At 40.1% G+C, this 18,980-nt stretch overlaps 1 protein-coding gene across 8 annotated transcripts in view; it reads right to left on the reverse strand.

Moving 5' to 3' along the window:
• The window catches only part of diaph2 (diaphanous-related formin 2), a 516,939-nt gene that overhangs the window by 318,752 nt on the left and 179,207 nt on the right, over window positions 1-18,980 (reverse strand). For 6 of the 8 annotated variants that reach the window (XM_078169451.1, XM_078169450.1, XM_078169448.1 and 3 more), the window contains 3 exons: window positions 18,659-18,721; window positions 14,031-14,396; window positions 3,091-3,205 (listed from right to left, as the gene is read on the reverse strand). In XM_078169451.1, the coding sequence (XP_078025577.1) occupies window positions 3,091-3,205; window positions 14,031-14,396; window positions 18,659-18,721 (544 nt within the window). The remainder of the gene's footprint in view (window positions 1-3,090; window positions 3,206-14,030; window positions 14,397-18,658; window positions 18,722-18,980) is intronic. The other 2 variants (XM_078169454.1, XM_033633668.2) reach the window with 1 other exon arrangement.

Consider the following 18,980-nt stretch of genomic DNA (forward strand, 5'->3'; position numbering starts at 1 on the left):
TAGCACCTATTCTTACGCTGGTATCGGTTCTTGCGGTTTTTCAAAAAAATGAGTATCGCCGGGGTTTCGAAAGGTATCGTGAGTATTGGTTCTCATGACATCACTAGTTATCATGCTAAAGCCTCGCTCTTTTCATCTTTTTATAGCGCTGCTACATTTATGTCTTCAATGTCAATATTTCTCAGTGGTATCGAAAATGATACCAAATGTCAGGGGATTGTATCTATGTTAGAAATTCCAGTATCATGACCACACTAATAGCTCGTTCAAATTTTTGACCCTAACCCTTACTTTTATAAAACATGGTCGCCTCTGTGAAGTCCTGAAGTGAGATAAAAGTTGATGTTGCCAGTACGACTTCATTAGTGACATGCCGATGGTCTTCAGGCCCAATAACTGACATATGTGTTGAACTTTCAATCAGGCCAAAGAACTGTCACATAACAAATGACAAAGAAAAAATAAAATAAAAAAAGACACTTTTACAAGATTGAAGCTGAGCTTGAAATCCCTCTTGATTATCATCTCCTTTTCTTGGAAAAACTCATTAAACAGTGAGACTCATAAAAGCAGCAGGGGAGATGACAGTCTTGCATTCTCAGTTGTTTTAGAGGCCTCTGAGCGCAATAAGCATCTGAAAATTGGGGGCTGTTAAAGTGATTCTTTTTTTTTCTTTTACTGCCAAAGTGTTGTTCTTCAACAATGCAAGTAACAAGCAAGAATCCCAAGGAACGCGGAGTTAACAGAAGCCTTTTTGCACCATTTTCTGAGGGCAGCTCTGCGGGGAAGGCATTTACACCTGCTTGCCTCATCTTTCACGATACACTAGTCCCCCGAAGTGTGCTTTATTTATAAATATCCATGTCTAAGATGTGGCAAAGATGGAAGTGCCACAAAGAGGTATAGAAAAAAACAACAAGCGTGTATGTGTGTGTGCGTTACTAAAGAAACGGTAGCAATATCGCAGACAAATGAAGTCAGTTTTCACCAGTGACTTGTTTGTCAAATCAGCAGAAAGGATTTATGGTCCATGGTTACAATGAGAGGTTACAATAAAAGCACAAGACCTCAGGAATTAATCTTGCGAGCATTCGTCTCTCCACCTGATCCTCTGACACTGCTTTAAACTACAACCAACACCAGTGAACCAACTTGACTCGAGATAAAGGAAGACTCGCTACCCAGATAGGTCAGATTCAAAGCGTAAAAAAGGCGGGGATCTTTTTGACAGAATGTTCAATGTTCAAGCACGCTTATTGTTACATATCCTCAGACGGCATGCGTTTGAAAGACTATATTGCATGAATCATGAAACAGAGGAAAGAGGAAAAACAAATGAACTACTATCTCATTTTAGGAAGATCCCATCTAGCACCTTTTTTGCAATACCATCTACATCAAAGCTCCTCTCATTGACTTTCAACTTCACTGACGAAATGGGGGGGTGGGGGGTGGGGGGTAGATATCAAACATTAAACAGCATTTTTCATTCATGAGCAAATCATGTTCTCTTTCAACAATAGAGGGAAAAGAGCTGATTCAGTGAAGTCGCTGCAGGGGTAATTGATAGGGATCCAGCAAAGGTAACTCCCAGGGGAAATGCTGGATCATGAATTCCTACCCTGCCAGCGGGAACATGGACTATCTATAGTGCGTTTTTTTTTAAAACCCCAGTGGGTGAGAAAGTGAATTTAATAAAGAATTTAAAAGGACATTTAAAGCTGAATTAAAGCCATGTGTCTGTGAAACTCCAAATGGTAAGTTATATTTCACTTTAAGATCCTTTCTGAAAATGTATTTCACAGCAGCTGTGCTCTGCAAACATATTGCTGATTTACTACCACTAAATATTAAACTTATCTCCCTCAATAAAGACGTAAAAATCAAATAAAAGAACACAGACAAAATTAAAAATAATTAAATAGGAATGGCGAAGGTGTCAGAAAGGTCTGACTGACGATTACTTCAGAAATGTCACGGACCACGTGTTGAATTATGTGATGTCTGGCAGGTATCCTCTGGTGAAAGACGACAGGCCTATCCCTGTCACTTCATTAAGCCTTGCAACAACTGTTCTTTCCTACCCCGCATTCTCCTTCCATCTGTATTATGCCGGCAAATCACCTTGCGGCAGCTGAGGCAAAATTGCTATTTATTTCACAGAACAAAAAAAAAAGAAAAGAAAAAAGAGTGGAGTCTAGTTTGTAGACCTGGAGGCTGTGAGAGAGACGGAGCAAGAAGCTGCTGGCGGGCTGACTGGTGTCCAAACAGACGGTGGGGATATGGGGAAAGTTGGAGGATTCTGTATAGTTATGTCCACACACCCTGACAGAGCTCAGATTTGACTGTTCCGCGCTTGACAGGGCTCTGACTTTTCCCCTCCCACTGCTGCTAGAATTAGAGGGATGTACTATACACACACACACACACTGTCAAAGAAGTGGAAAACACTCAAATTGTCATGGGAGGAATACATCAAGTGCCTTCACACACTCTTTTCCATACAGAAAACAAACTTGCTCCGTACTGCTTGTGTTATTCATCAGCAAGTTAGGTAGCCTGGTTGTGTATCTGAGAAACAAACTGGCCGGGACAAGAAAACTCCCAGAGCTTCCTTCACAAAAGCCTCCTGTCTTCCCCGATGGAGGATTGGCCTACTGGACTGGAAAAGGCAAGAAGCAAAACAAGCATAACTGCTCTCGGTTCACACATATACGTGCAAGTTCAAGCTTGTGCACACCCACGTGCACACACAAAAACACTCATCTGAAACTACTCAATGTGTAGAGAGAACAAATACAACAGCCACGTTGTATCTCTCAAAGACACAAACACATAAAAACATTGCAGCGAGAGCATCGGTATCCCTAATTGGCACAGACATTTGACTTGAGAGCATACGTATATGGTGCTCAAATGCAGAGGGAAAAGAGCTTCGTTTTAAGGTAATTAACATTTCAGTGAGGAAAAATGGCTTCTTAAAGTGTCACAAGATGAAAGTGGCTTGGCGTCTATTGCCTGAGAGGCTAAATGAAGCATGTGTGTGTAGATTAATTAAGGGAAGGGTGAAGAGAGATGACGCCTCCTTACCTTTGCTCTGTGAGGAGAAGCAGAGGGAGAGCTGAGCAAATAGGTCAGGACTCTCAAACTTCTCTTCTTTGACTTTGATCCAGAAGCAATTCTCTGCCATTTCCTGAGGCACTATCTGCAATGACACAAGGATTCCATTATCACCACAATCAGAGACCGCCATTCCACCAACCTGCCACTCAAAAAGTTCTTCTCACTGGAGATGGGGTTTGTGTGTGTTTTGGCTGCGTGTGGACACACACACGTCCTTGTGTGTACATCCTTAGCATCTGAGGAGCAAACACAACAAACAAAAAAAAAAGCAAAAGAAGAGGCTGCTGGGTTAAAGATGGTCTTTCATGTGATGACAAATTGCATGAATACGGACCACGTCTAAATGATGATGTGTGGATAGATTCTGACTGAGTAGCTCACACCAGAGCTCTTGTTGACCTCTCCTGAGATGAATGAAATATGTGAGTTTCAGTGTGCAGCACAAAAGCTCAGCAACCCTGTTTGTACACTCCTCCTACCTAGACTTCCCTGAAACGGCAAATCCTCTAAGCAGCAACCAGGCACCTACACACACCGAGGTGATAGCAGGCCACGGGGAAGCTTTCACACCCCTCATCTTTCATTCCCTCCACACTGCTCAGCAGACAGAAGAGTAGGAGTGTACAGTGAGATTCAGACATAAACAAACCCATCTGACATGTTGCTAGCTAATAATGTGTGTGACACTGCACTACATCTGCTGTACATTGTGTTAAGTGCTACGGTGAGAGCTCTTATCTAGAGCCTGGACCAGCAGTTGGCCTGCTGCACTGCTGCCGTTAACCTCCTCAAAACCCGCGGTAATTACACACAGAAAGAAGTGTAAGTGCACAACTCTTACGCAATGCCAAGAGAGAGTTCCAGCTGATGCCGGGCAATCATTCCCAAGGCCATATAGAATCGGTGATAAGTGTAACGGTGTTGCTGAAGCCCACATAGCAACAAAAGGTGCTTTAATGGGAGGCTTATGAAATTTTGAACATGAGCTGGTGTTGGTGTCGAGTGCAGATAACAAAGTGCCTCTGTATAGTTATTTGCTCTCATACAACCCACTCAAAGTCCTAGAAAGCAGTCTGTGTCATGTCGGTGATAGCTTAATTCAGAGAACGTGGCGAAACAGCAAACTGTGATATAGAAAACATTTAGTAACACAGTGATTCATATTTCACCATCAAGACTCTTCCTACACCTACAACACTAATAATAATAATAATAATAATAATAATAATACATTAAGTATATCCAGCTACAGCTCATGTAAAAGTTGCCAGTAGCTCCCTTTTATTTTTAGATATTTTTCTCATGGTCTACATAACTGTTAAAGACCCTGCACTGCAGTCTACTGTCATCTTTGTTATTAGTAACATTACCTATCAATGACAGAGAAAGACCGCTGACCTGAAATATGCCTCTCAACTACAAAGTTAAAATAAGAAAATGCACTTTTATTCAGTTATTCTTCGCTGACTTACATAATTAAATAAATCAATAAATGCAAAGCTATTCTCAATTATTTATTTCTATAACCAACTGCACCTTCATCTTTGTGTAAACTGTTTTTCATCTAAAGTGTGTAGAAAACACAATGTATTAGAGCTGCAACAATTAATCCATTAGATGTTACCTATCAAATTAGTTTCCAACTAATTTGCCAAGCACCAAGAAGACGATCAAACTTGACTATCTAGAGGAAGTAAAACTCGTAAAAAGGTTTCCGTAGATGAACCTGTGGGAGGATCAAATTACTTTCCAACTAATTTGATAATCAATTGGTTTGGGTAATTTTTTTAAGAAACAAAAATTTAGATTTCAGCTTTTTAAATGTGAATATTCTCTTGTTTCTCTACTCTGCTATGACAGTAAACTGAATATCTTTGGGTTGTGGACAAAACAAAAAATTTAAGGATGTCATCTTGAGCTTTCGAAACAATGACAGACATTTTTAACAATTGAAACAATATTTGAAAGATCAGACAACTAGTCAATTAACTGAGAAAATAATCAACAGATTAATCATGAAAATAATCTTCAGTTGCAGCCCTACAATGTATACAGATATTTTTCACATGTGTATATATGTAATAATCAAACTTCTGCTGTTAGTGAGCTTTTAGGAATTTGAAACATGCTGCTAAATGGATGATTTTCGTTTGAACTGGGAAAGTAAGTCAAGTAATAAAGCTTAAAATAAATTAAAAATCACATACTTCAACTTACTCAATTATAGTTTAAGGGCTAATTCTTTATCTAAAATTAAGAACAAACCAAATACGTTTTTTTTACCATGTGATTGAGCATGCTTACAGACTTCTATACTCGTATTGTAATTACTGTAGTGAGAAAATGCAAATAAACTTGTCCTCTCCAGAAAAAAAACTGCCAGTCCACAAACCAAGAAATGCTAGAAGCATAGCCTGGTTTGTTTTTAGCAATGAAGCTACTTAGTTCACCAGTACTGCAGGTTAACCCGGGATCTCCTTTCCTGGATTACTGACAAATCCTGATACCATCGTGCTCAAATCAGCTGTTGTGGTTTCCCACTTGAGTGAATGATTGATCGCTTTTCCAACAAGGGACCAGGATCATTGCACAAGTCAACAAAACAATGGCGTGCAAAAACTGCCTGTTGCTCCAGAGGGCAAACGGAGACATTAGTAGCCTCGAGGAGGATATCTGCAGACTCTCTCATGAGCAGCACAAGAAAAGACTCTTTGTTGACAAGTTTTATCGACATGGCAGCTTCAAGGGCAAAAAAAAAAAGGATTTCATCCGTGAGCTCGGCCATTTCGACCACCCTGTGGGATCCGGTGTCTCTTCCTCTTTTGACTTAGTTCGACATGTTATTGAGACCACCCGTCAATGTGATTATTCCCTTGATCTTGTTGTCTCCCTGGATACTGATGTCAGAGTTACTACCATTCAAGATGCTGCTATTTCAGATCATTAGTGTGATTTCTCTGAAGTAACATTAGCAACAGAATGTGTTGATTTAAGCAGAATTGTTAGAAAATGGCACATCATTAACAACTTCACTAAAACATTCACCACAGCAGCCATTTCTGTTCTATGCCACTAACTTCATTATCATCCACTAACGCTAACTGTGATGATCTTAGTATCCACGTTACACTGCTGCATCGCTGAGAACCAAAATAGTCTCTGGCCAAATTATAGCTGCACGGGGAAAAGATTAACCATAACGTGTGTGTGTGTGTGTGTGTGTGTGTGTGTTCGTGTATGCATGATGTCTGCTTTTATCCGTTTTATGATGTACTCTTTGCTTCTTTTCTATCACGCTGTAAAGAATTCTTGAAATGATTTTCAAAATGTAAGCAAGTATATCAGCCCTGTGAATGTGTCAAATGTGGAAGCATGTCTTATTTTGTTCAGTCAAAACACACTGGGTTTCATTAAAACAAAACAAATCAATATTTTCTTCTCATAATCTGTTAGTGATACACACATCCTCAGCACCTTAAGAAGCAGAACTGATTTTTGTTTCTAACAAAAAAGCTTAGACAAAACAAATATTGAACAACCTATAAAATGTAGTGGGTGGGAGAGTGCACAGTAATACAACAAAACAACCTGAAACAACCTTGATGATTTTAATGCTTTTAGAAATTGCAACATTTCTGAACTCCTACTTTGTGAATTTAGTCGAGATAATGGCACAAAACAACCCAACACTGCTGGTAGTCACAGACCATCTTCCTCTTAAGTGAGGTCTTAAATTCAAGGTGAATATAGCACCAGAGTCACTCAGAAACTATAAACTGAAGGATTAATCAGATGACTTGAAATGCATTTGTGACCAGAAAAAAACATTCACAGAATTTAAGATTTTGCGTTGTAGGAGAAAATTATTATTTTGTGTGTTTGTCTGATTAAGCAACATCACACGATACTGCTGCTATTTTCAATATCAAGTCATTGACAGGCCGAAGACCGAGTACTGAAGATAGTCAACAGTTCTACATGCACCATTTATTAGTTAACAGTAATGAGCAACAACAGATTATAATGTGTTTGTTCGGTTAACCATTTATCTGGCTCCACCAACACAAATATTTCCGCAACTGGGCTGGACTGTTGCTGAGCAACACAAACATTGCTGCACTCTAGCTTTCTACTTTGTGTCGGCAGGTCTACATGTTTACACAGGCCAGCGATAAGATACAATGATCTATATGTTTCCATTTACTGTGCAGCCAGGGAAATAAGAGTCTGTTGACAGTTGCTTTGGTGGCATGTCTGACTCCAGTGAGTTAACAGCTTGATCAGACAGTAACTGTATGTGCACACCAAGAGCTGCGAGGTCGCCCAAGCAGCGCCGCTGTCCAAAATATTTTTGGCAGTAAAGTCGCTCATGACGTCATACGTTTGATCGTGCTTGTCAATTTAAAGGTGCCGCAAAGCAGGTTACTGGCTGGAGCACAGCGCCTTTGCCAGCTGCCCAGCCCCAGAAGCTAGGCTATATTCACATGAAACAAGGGAGATTAGCATGCTAGGTGTTACATTAGCATGGATGTATTCGCCTCTAGTTTAAAAAATTCTTTCTCAATATCAATTCACCAGGCAAACCAACTACTCGGGACATGGCTTGCCACGCCTGCTCCTTTTGATTTCGGTCCCTATATATGAACAGGCTCAAATCATAAATGACTCAGTGTCCAGCTACAGCAGTGATTAGCTTCTCTCTCATTTTGAAGTAGGAACTAATATATATAAGTAGGAACTTAAGCTTCCGAGGATGTTCTCTGGGTTCCACACAATCGATGGACAACTACTTCTCGATTAGCGGCTGGTCATTTGCAGCCGAAATGCATCATAGCTAATTTGCCTAAAGTTCACAACTCCCCAACTTTCATCTGACACTCTGGTCGCCAAAACGCGGACGCTTTGAAACTTTGCAGCCGGGGTCGCCGGTGCCCATTGAAAATGAATTGAATCAGTCACCTTTGCAGCTTTTGCAGCTCTTGGTGTGCACGTACAGTAACGAGGCGACATCAGCTGATGTCATAAAAGCACAGCTGGAGGTTGGCGTATCCAGGGTTTCTTTCTTTTCCTTTTTCCTCTTTTAAAGACCATTCATAATTCAGCTCAAATGTTATTTTTGGATACATGACCATCCTGCGGTGCAACGTTTGTCACAACAACTGTGTTTGTAAGCTATTTACAGTCAATGTAATAAACAGTTTTGGACAACGTGGAGTGATACATGCACAATAAAAACTCTCAGTGCTGTTTTCTACATCAGTAATCATGGAAGGCTTTTTTTCCCATTTAAATTACCTAGTCGGAACTAACTGCTGCATAATTATAAATAATATGAATAAAAATCAAATAAATATATCCTAGCTGGGCGTCCAGTAGCTCACCTGGTAGAGCAGACGCCCTGTGTATAAATGCTATGACCTTGCCGCAGCAGCCATGGGCTAAATTCCAACCTGCGTCCCTTTGCTGCATGTCGTCCCCACTCTCTCCCCCTTTGACGCTCAACCTGTCCTCTCTAATAAAGGCAAATAAGGCCATAAAAATAATGATTAAAAAATAAACATTATATATAGCCTGGCTTTGTTACACAATATTATCTAATGATACTGGCCAACAGAGGCATATTTAATGAAAAAGGAAGAGGGCTGGGACAGCTGACCTGTGTCATATCACAAGTTATGTTGGAAGTCTCTAATATATGATTTCCATAGCTAATAAAGATTAACCTGCAGGGGGGGATTAAAAACTGCTTTCAAAATAATGAATGAGAATGTTGTAGCAGAAGGCTTTGCAAATATCAAAGAAAACATTGCTGACTATCAAAGAGTGGTCTTGTTAAGAATATTGGCATATTATTGAATAACTATGTTAGTAATAAGTCAATAGGTGTGTAATGAAAAAGTTACAGTGTTGGAAGGCATACATATTTATTCTACAGCTTCACCGTGTGCTCAGAAATTAGAGTGTTCCCATTTAGCTGATCAAACTTTGGAAAAAAATCGGTTACACATCTCAATACTACCAGTACTACTACGATTATTTCAAAACAGTACTGGGCAATAGACAGATATACTAAGAACCACCAATTGACTACATATAGAGCGGGAGGAAGTTTCTTCATGATTTTTTGGGGCAAATCTAATTGATGTTACTCAACATTCAGCATGGTGCATGACTCCTGGGATTCCCTGCTGGTCCTGACCAGAATAAAGATTTCATGTCTGTGTTTGAGTACAACGTGAGCTAATGAGCTAATGTTGAGCTAAAACATGAACCTGTTTCATGGTGCTCTGTACAACAGGTTATTTCCCTCATCCCATTGCCTCCATGCTGCCTGTTCTTCTGCTGTTCCACTACATTTACAGGTAACTTTAATCAGCATGGTGAGGTCAGGTGCACTTTAAGTTCTCATAAGGAATGCCAATATAGTTATCATTATTTCTGTTTCTGAAATTAAATGGCCGAAATGGCAGCTAGAACAAAACTGTGTACACATTGTTTGTTTTGGCATTTGGACAGTCCCATACTTAATCTTCACTAATAACTTTCTGTGGGAATCACTGACACACTGATATGGATGTACACGCAGGGAAAAGAATAACTCAAGCTGATTTAAAATGCATTCAGCACTTAAACAAAGCTGACATTTCCCAATGTGTGTCTGAGCTGGTCTTTTCCCATGTGAGTGCCTCGTACTACTGCTTCTGACTAAGAATTCACTGCCACCACATCCCTTGCTTGACTGGAGGACTTGTACTGTAATTGAAAATGTCAAAAATATTTCTACTTTTCCCTTATTTAAAAGTGGCCCCCACTGCATGTGAATGTGACTTTAGCTTCAGTATATAAGCATGTAATGTGTGGTAGGTTATATGTTTGTAAGTATGTACAGTAAGTAGTCAGCAACTATGTACGTAGGATGCAACAAGTCATGAACTTTCAGCTGCTCACATAGCTTCATGTGAAACTCCACTGCCCAGAAATGACTGCATTTTTCTCCTTTTAAACCTGTGTCATTCGTACTCTTGTCTGACATGTATGGAGTGGTGAATGTAAGTAAGAACTAGAATTAGCGCCTTGCGGTTGTACGCCTCTACAGGGTTCCTAAACATTTGGAATTTCAAAATTCCATACTTTTCCATACCCTAATTTGCAGACTTCTCGTCGTTTTGTTTTTTTTTTTTTCTCCCAGAGAATATGCGACATCTGAGTAAATACATCAGTGTATCATATTTCACATCATATTTAATTATTCTTAATAGGCGATTGTAGCCAAGTACCATAATGGCATGCAAATAAAAACTCAGGAAAGTTCAATGTCTGGGCTGAGGCAAAAAGGTTGGGACTCTGGGTGCAAGCGATGCAGTTATGAGACGTCGGTGTTTTTTCCTTTCATGTGGCTCAGAATCGCCTTCTCCCCCATGTTGGCGATGTCAAACGATTTCACACAAAGCTTGCATCTAGCTCTGTGTGTGAATTGAGAATCCTTGGCCAACCAGCATTTATATACAGTATTGTCAAGCCATCCATCCAAAAACTAGCATCTACCCATTGTGAACCACGTGAAACTCGTCTTCTTGTTGAAGGGCAGTGTTGGAGTGAAACTTGATACCTGGGGGGCTGAAGGAGGGTCATGGGGCAGCGGACTAGACATACCACTTGTCAATCAGGTATAAGAAGAGGTATGTTTTCCGAGACGTTTGCTCTCACACAAACTGTGCTTGGCCCGGCATAAAACACGATCCGGATTGATTAAATTATTTTTGGAAATACCTAATTTTCTATTTTAGAAAACAATATTTTAGAACAGTGGTAATAGTCTGGAAACATAAATATTTTTCCATACTTTATTTTACATTTCCCATACTTCTTAATACCTGGAAACTGATCAAATTTATTTCCATACTTTTCCATACTTTCCATACTTGCGTAGGAACCCTGCCTCTACCAACCGGTCAAGTTGCAGTTTACATCCATGTCTCAGGTAGCTATTACAGTATACAGCTTCAAATATGGATGCTGCTATACAATCACCATGGTTTCAAGGTAGACATTAGACATTTGTGTGAAATTTTGGCATAATTAGCATACGAATTCTTAAGTTTTGGCCTAAAATGTGTTTTGTGAGGTCGCAGCAACCTTTGACCAATTCTTTTCAGTTCATCTCTGAGTCCAAGTGTGCGTTTTTGCATGATGTAATGAAATTCCCTCCAGGCGTTCCTTAGATATCACATTCACGAGACTGGAACAGACATGGGGTCACAGTGATGTTGACCTTTGACCACCAATATCTAATCATTTCATCACTATGTCCAAGTGGAGCTTGTGGGAAAACTGAAGAAATTCCCTCAAGGCGTTCTTCAGATATCTCGTTCACAAGAAAGGGGCAGACAGATGGATGGACGAATGGACGGACGGACAACACGGAAACATAATGCTTCCGGCTGTCGCTGGTACAGAGGCATAAAAATAACAAGTATCTTTTCTTTTCCCTTTCCTTCTTTACACAACCAAATCACAGTCACTTCTGGCACTCCCATACTTCCATCTGCTGCACATAGAGAAGACAGACGACTCTTGTCCCACTTAATCGACACAAGAGACACAGATTGTTTTTCCTCAGGTGGTTATGAATTTCATTTGCATCACCAGACAACAATTCCTGTGGAGGCAAGGTCAGCATACCTCCACATTAACCTCTGTACACTTTCCAAACAATGGGAATTTGTAAGTCACTGCATGCACACAAATCATATGTGCAACACCACAGAAATATTGCACAAGAAAATGACTAATAATATTTAAAATATCAAGGCACAAACAGCCCCACCTGGTATTAAGAGAAAACAGAACTGCTGTTTTTCTCACTGTTTACACAACAGGTTTGATATTTCACACTGCTGTATGACGCTATTAATAATTTTACCTCTGGAAACACAAACTCCCACACAGAGAGAAGCATTTGCATACATGTTATTTTAAAGAGTCCTTCAGGTGATAGAAACCCAACCTGAAACATGCTGCAACATTGACTTGCATTTCCACATTGATTTCTCTCATTTGTGTCACTCACTTGGTGGCCTGCTGTTGAATAAATAATGGAGACAAAAACATTCCCCATTTGTTCACTTGTTCTTAAGAAAAAAAAAAAAAAAGAGAAAAACCTTCAACACATTGATGAATCACATTCAAAATTTCTTTCTAACATAGAGCCTGATTCCACTAAAACCATTAAACATAATGTGCAGCACTAACATGGTGTCAAAAGAAGTAGTCTGATGTTTTGGTTGCTGTCAGTAATTGAAGACAAAGACGCAAGGTCACACAAGCATCGGCAAAGAACCATTAAATTAATGCTAAGAACTCCTGAGGCAGTGGATAAATTATCTATGGTAAAATAGAGCCCACACGCGAGAGAATGTCCTATTGAAATTGTATTCAAATGTGATGGAACGTTACACAGCCCAGTCCTCATTCAATTATGCTAAGATTGTGCAAATCCAAGGACATTTGAGCAATGAAAATTGTTTACTGTTGAATCCTTTGAAATGGCTGCCGAGTGTGGAATGGTGTGGCCTTTGGCTGAACGGTTGTTTGACTAGATTGCAATGTCTGGGTGCATTTGAATAGATAGCTCCTATTAGTTTGGATCTTCAACTTTGCATCTTCTTATTGTGTAGGGTTATTTCAAGAATCCTCAACAGCTAGTGTGAAAAGTTTGCATGTGTGATTGTAAAAAGATTGCATATTTCATGCCAACAGTGAAATAATATTTCCCTTTCAGTTACAAATCAACATTGTTATCAGTAAACATGAGAGTATATGCGGGGTTCACACTACACGACATTTCTGTCCATTCCGACTGTGGAGTCATAAAATGGTGCCGTGGCTTGGCCGAAAGACATGAGACACACTACACGATGGTCCACACCAATCATCCCCGGTCGTCTTTCACAGCGTGTGTGATGTCATCGGGTTATTGTTGTCCTGTTTTTATTATTATTACTATTATTTCAGTCACTGTGTCTGTTCATGCGCCAGCCGAAATGTTGCTGCAGTTGCGTAAAAAGTGCCAGCAGATGTCAGGAGCTACTTGAAGCACCGTATCCAAACATGCAAGTCACTGAATCTTCCACAACAAGTTCCTGCAAATGTTTCACAATAAAAGCCTATTTAGAAAATGATGGAATTCTCTCAACTGAAAATATAAGGGGCTTTTAATTTGAAAAAGATACAGTCGTGCATTAACGATGCATTAACTTTATCAAGGCAAACAGGAGCAGATAAAAAGTAAAAATATAAAAATACAGAGGGAATAATAAATAACTGCCCGTTTATAATGTAGTCTGTTTCAAATGAAGCTGGTAGCCTCTGCAGTTGTGGTGAGTGAAAGCCACTATTATTAATTTTATTCCTTTATATCCTCCATTATGAAGAAAGAACATTGTTTGCTAGCTTGATGCTAATGGCAGTACTCAAGGGGTTGATAAAGTGCCTCTGTTGTTTCACGCCAGCATTTTCCCTTTTTAATCTGTGTGGTAACATCTGTAGAGGAAATATCAAAAACCCTGGGGTGTTGTCGTACAGTGTCTACGGCAGCAGATCACTCTGTGTTTCTATTGGTCAAAGTGACAGCTGTGACGGGAGCAGTCATGAACGACAAAAAGAAAATCAAACATGCTGGACTTTCTGTTGAGATGTCGTGAGGTGCCCAGGACGTGGCGTCGGTTGTCGTCTACTATAACGTAACACTACACGAGATGAAATAATGGATTATCGCGTATGACACTCATTGTCGTTCATAGTTCGAGCCATCACCGTTCGACGCTGCATTGGTCTATAATCAGGCTGATATCGTGTAGTGTGAACCAGGCATAAGTTGCGGCAAACCAGAGCTCAGCCTGACATACCTTGGTCCAGTTCACCCTCTTCATCACAGTTTCAGGCTTGTAGGTCTTCTTGGGCTCCAGTCCGTAAGGCAACTTGATGACAGGCATTGCAGGAGGTGGCGGAGGCCCACCTAGGCCTCCGGGGAAGGGTGGAGGAGGTGGGGGCCCACAACCAGGGGGTGGTGGGGGAGGTGGGGGTCCTCCACCTGGAGGAGGTGGTGGGGGTGGAATGCTTGCGTGGCCAGGAAGAGGTGGAGGAGGGGGAGGAGGAGGAGGACCGCCACCAGGTGGAGGTGGCGGAGGAGGTGGTGGGGGAGGTGGTGGTGCAGCACCCCCTGGTAAGGGTGGAGGAGGTGGTACTCCAGGCGCAGTTGGACCCGCCGCAATCTGCAAATACAAGGTGGAAATGTTAAAGATGGCATAAACATCCAGCGAGGCTCCACTTCGTTTTATCTGAACCTCGATCTGATGTCACTAATGGGAAAAAGCCACAAGGGAATTTTTATTTGTGTTGGTGAAGAGAATTTCTGTGCTGTGCAAAATAACGCACAGCTTTTGTATCTTAGTAACTCACCATGAGCTTTCACTGTGTACAGAGCAGGGTGTGTGTTTGTGTCAGTGTTTCATGTCAATGATCACTAAGTTCTGAGTGAGTGCTGCTTCCAAGTTCAGAGAACAAGAGGAGGTCACGTCCTCTGCTGCTCTCATGACTTTACTAACCAAAGAGATCATGATCACAAGTTCACCAACCATTTCTGTGGATGTGTGCCAAGCTGACTTTGCTATGAGTCCTGTTATCATAAAAAGTTGGATGCAACTTTTTTTTTCTTCCCACCATGTACAGTTCTATTGAGCAAAATTTGGCATCAAAATTTTTATATGACTCTTGTTTTCCTGTCTGCATATTTGGGTGAAGTCTGAGGAGAGCAATTACCTGTATTTTAGACCAATTAAACTTTAGGGGCCAAAATGAAATACACTTGCATAAAACTCTTAGGGATTGTAAAAAACGAGCAATGACGCCCTGAAGCAATTCTAAATGCAGTGTGAGGATATATTCTAGTCGTGGGACTTGAAATAATGGTTGTGTAAAGCTTCTTTGAGTCCACAACTTGTGAAACTTCTGACAGAGTTACTGTCTCATATTCACATCATGTCAGATTTATTATAAAATAATTAGTCAATGTACAAACAGGTTGTAAAAACTGCCCTGAAATACTCAATGTCAGCAGATTAAGTCATAATTATCAATCACACAGCCACAAAAAGTGAGCTCTGCCAGTTTGTTAATAGTAGCCCATTGGAAGGACAATTCATATTTAGTCCAGTTTGTTAAACTGTGCAGTATCTATACTTCTATTGGTCAATAATGTTAACTCAATCATTCAGTCTGTCTCTTTATTATATTGTGCTTATTTCTGATGCTTCCTTATTATATTGCTTTGTGTTTTTGTACTGTTTTCTACTTGTTCTGCTCTTTGTTTTTGTACAGTTTGCTGCTGTAATGTCACAAATGTCCCTGTTGTGGGACGAATAAAGGATTATCTAATTTTATCTTATTCTATTATATGCAGGATTGTTGGTAACCGTTTGAAACCACGCTCGCCAGCATAAGTGAAACCAAAAGCAAACCCCGGATTCACTCTTGTTTGGCTATATTTGCGGGTTTTTTCTGCGTGGTCTCTCTTGGGTGCCTGCTGGTTACAGTCTGGCACCTGGTCGTTACTTTTTTATAAAGCCCCGACGTCACCTGAGCGTTCTGGGGGTACACACCATAAACGTCCCGAACACAGACAATAAGAAGAAAGTAAGAAACACAAGCAGCGGGCAGAAACTTTGCAGAAAAATACACCACGACACGCTGGGTGATAAGTAATGACTGAGATGCTTTACAGCTGTATGAGTCTATATAGTTTGCCATGAAAATCCTGCACAGTATATCTTTAAATACAAACATTTAATCTAAGTATACTGGCATTCTAACAAAATTTATGCTTTCTATGCAGAGTTGTGTATCAGTAAAAAGGTTGGTGTATTGTGTTCATTAATCTCCGTGGAAATGTCTCTAAATACTAAGCAAAATGATAGAGGAAAAACCTTTGATCAACCACTGTTTTAATTTACAAAAGATAAGAATGTTGCTTTCCCATCAAGTGTTCGTCATGAGTCCTCACAATGGCAGGCTATTAAACAGTAGACAGGGATGTAATTAGACCCCCGACTGATAAGACAAAGTCTTTCAGTCCTTTGTCACTTCTGCACTATCGCGCATAACACATACACAGGTAGGCGGTGATATTCAGTGATAATGCCAATAGAAAAATGTTTCAGAGGGAAAAAAGTTATGCAAATACAACAATTACAGACACCCGAGCTGAGACAGGGTTTGATCTTTGAAGCTGATTAGATGCCGTCTCTTACCAAAAAAAAAAAAAAGAAAGGGAAAAAAAGGCATTTCCACTTCTCATTTCCAAAACCAATTCCCCACAATGTGCTTTACCCCCAGTCACTTGATTGGGTGCGTAAAATGTGATTGGCTTCATATTTAAAGACATTACGCTGTGTTTCATTACATAATGGCATTGGTGGATTGTTTATTACGGTCAAAACTAGAAAGGTGTTCTGCATGGAGCTTCTTACACAGATCGCCCAGAGCCCTTGAGTGAAAACCCACATCCAGTGATTACATGTCTGTCAATCTCGAGCCCTCCGTGGCCCGTTTTCCCTTTTAAGATTAATATGAGAGAATGGAAGCAAATTACCTGCTAAATTAGAGCGCAGTTGTTTCCATACTGAGGGGCCCTCTGAGTCTTTATCTTTCTTTCTACCTCTCCTTCTCTGATCTACCCAATAATAAGCCCAGTGTTTCACAGAACCCTTGGGATCCCGTACCACTGCCACTGGCTTCTTCTTCATCAGATACCAAAACAAACATCTAATAAAAAAGAGGACCATAAGTTGTAAAGTGCATAATAATTGTGTATTGCAGTTTAAATAATAACGGCCATTTTATGCTGAATTCATATGGGACGACATCTAACTTTATGTTTTGCACTGTAACTGAGTTGATGTTCTGCATGCAACATGTACAGCATGTCCATAACATACAACTGTCTGTGTATGAACTAGCAAACACAAGTGTAGGCATCCAAATCACCAGAAAAAACGTAGGCATTGGACATTCTTGCAAACCATAGATACGTTACATCTGCTTATTATGATGTAGTGGATGTGTTAAATCTTTACATTTCGCTGTGGTTAACGTGTGGTTAGGTTTAGGCTTGGTTATATTTAGGAAAAGATTGTGTTTCGGCCAAAAATACCCAGAATTGGGGACACAATCTAATTAATATATAAATTAAACTGAATTAAATGAAATCATATTCAATTAAATAAATAAAAGAAGCGGTGTCTCACTAAGAAAAAACACCACCTTTTGTGTCATTGTTACCGCCAACATGTTACTACAAAATACCCAGGTTTGGAGCCTAACACCTGCTGAAAAGCACATGCAGGTCACTATAAAAAATCTTTAAGAGCCCAAAAAACAATGGAAACAGCAATGACTCACTAAACCATGGTTGGTTTTCTTGTTTGCTTGTTTGGAATGGTGGTCTGCAACTTAGCGGACATTTCTCCTAGGTGACATACCATCCACCATCCCCTCCACCTCCCCATGGTGAAGTCAGCTTATAAACTATGTCACTTTAGAGGCATTAGTATGATACATATGAAATGTAAAAATGTGATGTAATCATGGTTTGCATAAACATACAATGCCAATATTGTTTTCTGGCAACTGGGCTGCTCTAGGTAGGCTAATGTATGAGTACAACATGTAAGTGATTATGTGAGACAAAATACACAAACATATGTAGAAACACATAAATGTTATCTCCCTATGTTGTGTATTGATCTCTAATATGTCTGTTATCCAGCTTGTTTGAATATTGTGTGTCTCGCCAGCTTGCGAGGGTCTCTGTGATGCTTTTTGGCCGAATTTAAATTTGCACAGCCCATCTGGAGCTCTGTGTATGGTAGAGAACCCAGCTAATATGAAATCTAACCCATCCAATTTGGATTCACAGTCTTCTGGACTCAATTGGGAGGTCAGCATGGCAGGTAATTAACTCTGAATGCTATGTGATTAAATCTATGCCCCAATCTCATCTCTGATAGAGGAATTCAATCACAAAGTGTTTACTTATGAAAATTACATTAAACAAGCAGGAAATGTGTGTGGTTAAAAAACACTATAGAGCTGCACATAGCATCCAACTGTTACATTATTTATCTTCATGGAACAAAGGTGTTATCTGTTTTTGTGTATTAGTAATTTCAAGAGACAAAGCACTACATCGCAGAGTAAATTTTGTAAATGTGTATTTAAGGTTTAAGATTTTGAGATTTATTTTCTTGCAAATGAAGATTAGAGGCCTTTCATATTCAGATGCAACTTGAATTTACAGCTGATTCAAAACACATGCAGAGAGAACGGCGCATTGGACAAAAGATCAGTTCAATAATCGGTTTTCTCCAACAAAAGATTTGAAGCAGCACAACCCACTTCACTTTACATTTAACTCGGATTTGCAGGTGATTAAGTGTGTGATTATGTTGAGGGCTTCGCATGCAAAGAGGACACCCACCTTGGCTTCAGATTCCCTGATGAGTTTCTGAGCCTCTTTGAGGTTTTCTTTTTCAATAGTTAACTGTGCAGATACAACACACACACACACACACACACACACACACACACACACACACACATACACACACACCATGGGAACACACATGCCATAACACACAAAAAGGGCAACAGAGAGGAACAAATGGGGGTGGGTTAGATAGACAGAGAAGAAGAAGAACACTAGTACACCAGAACAGGCACAGTACTCACACCAAAAATGAAAAAAGCCAGAGAAGAGGCGAGCAGGGGAAAGAGGATGTCCCTCGCACAGTTAGTGACAA

The sequence above is a fragment of the Epinephelus lanceolatus genome, chromosome 7 (genome assembly GCF_041903045.1).
Source record: "Epinephelus lanceolatus isolate andai-2023 chromosome 7, ASM4190304v1, whole genome shotgun sequence".
In the NCBI taxonomy this organism is placed as follows: Eukaryota; Metazoa; Chordata; class Actinopteri; order Perciformes; family Serranidae; genus Epinephelus; species Epinephelus lanceolatus.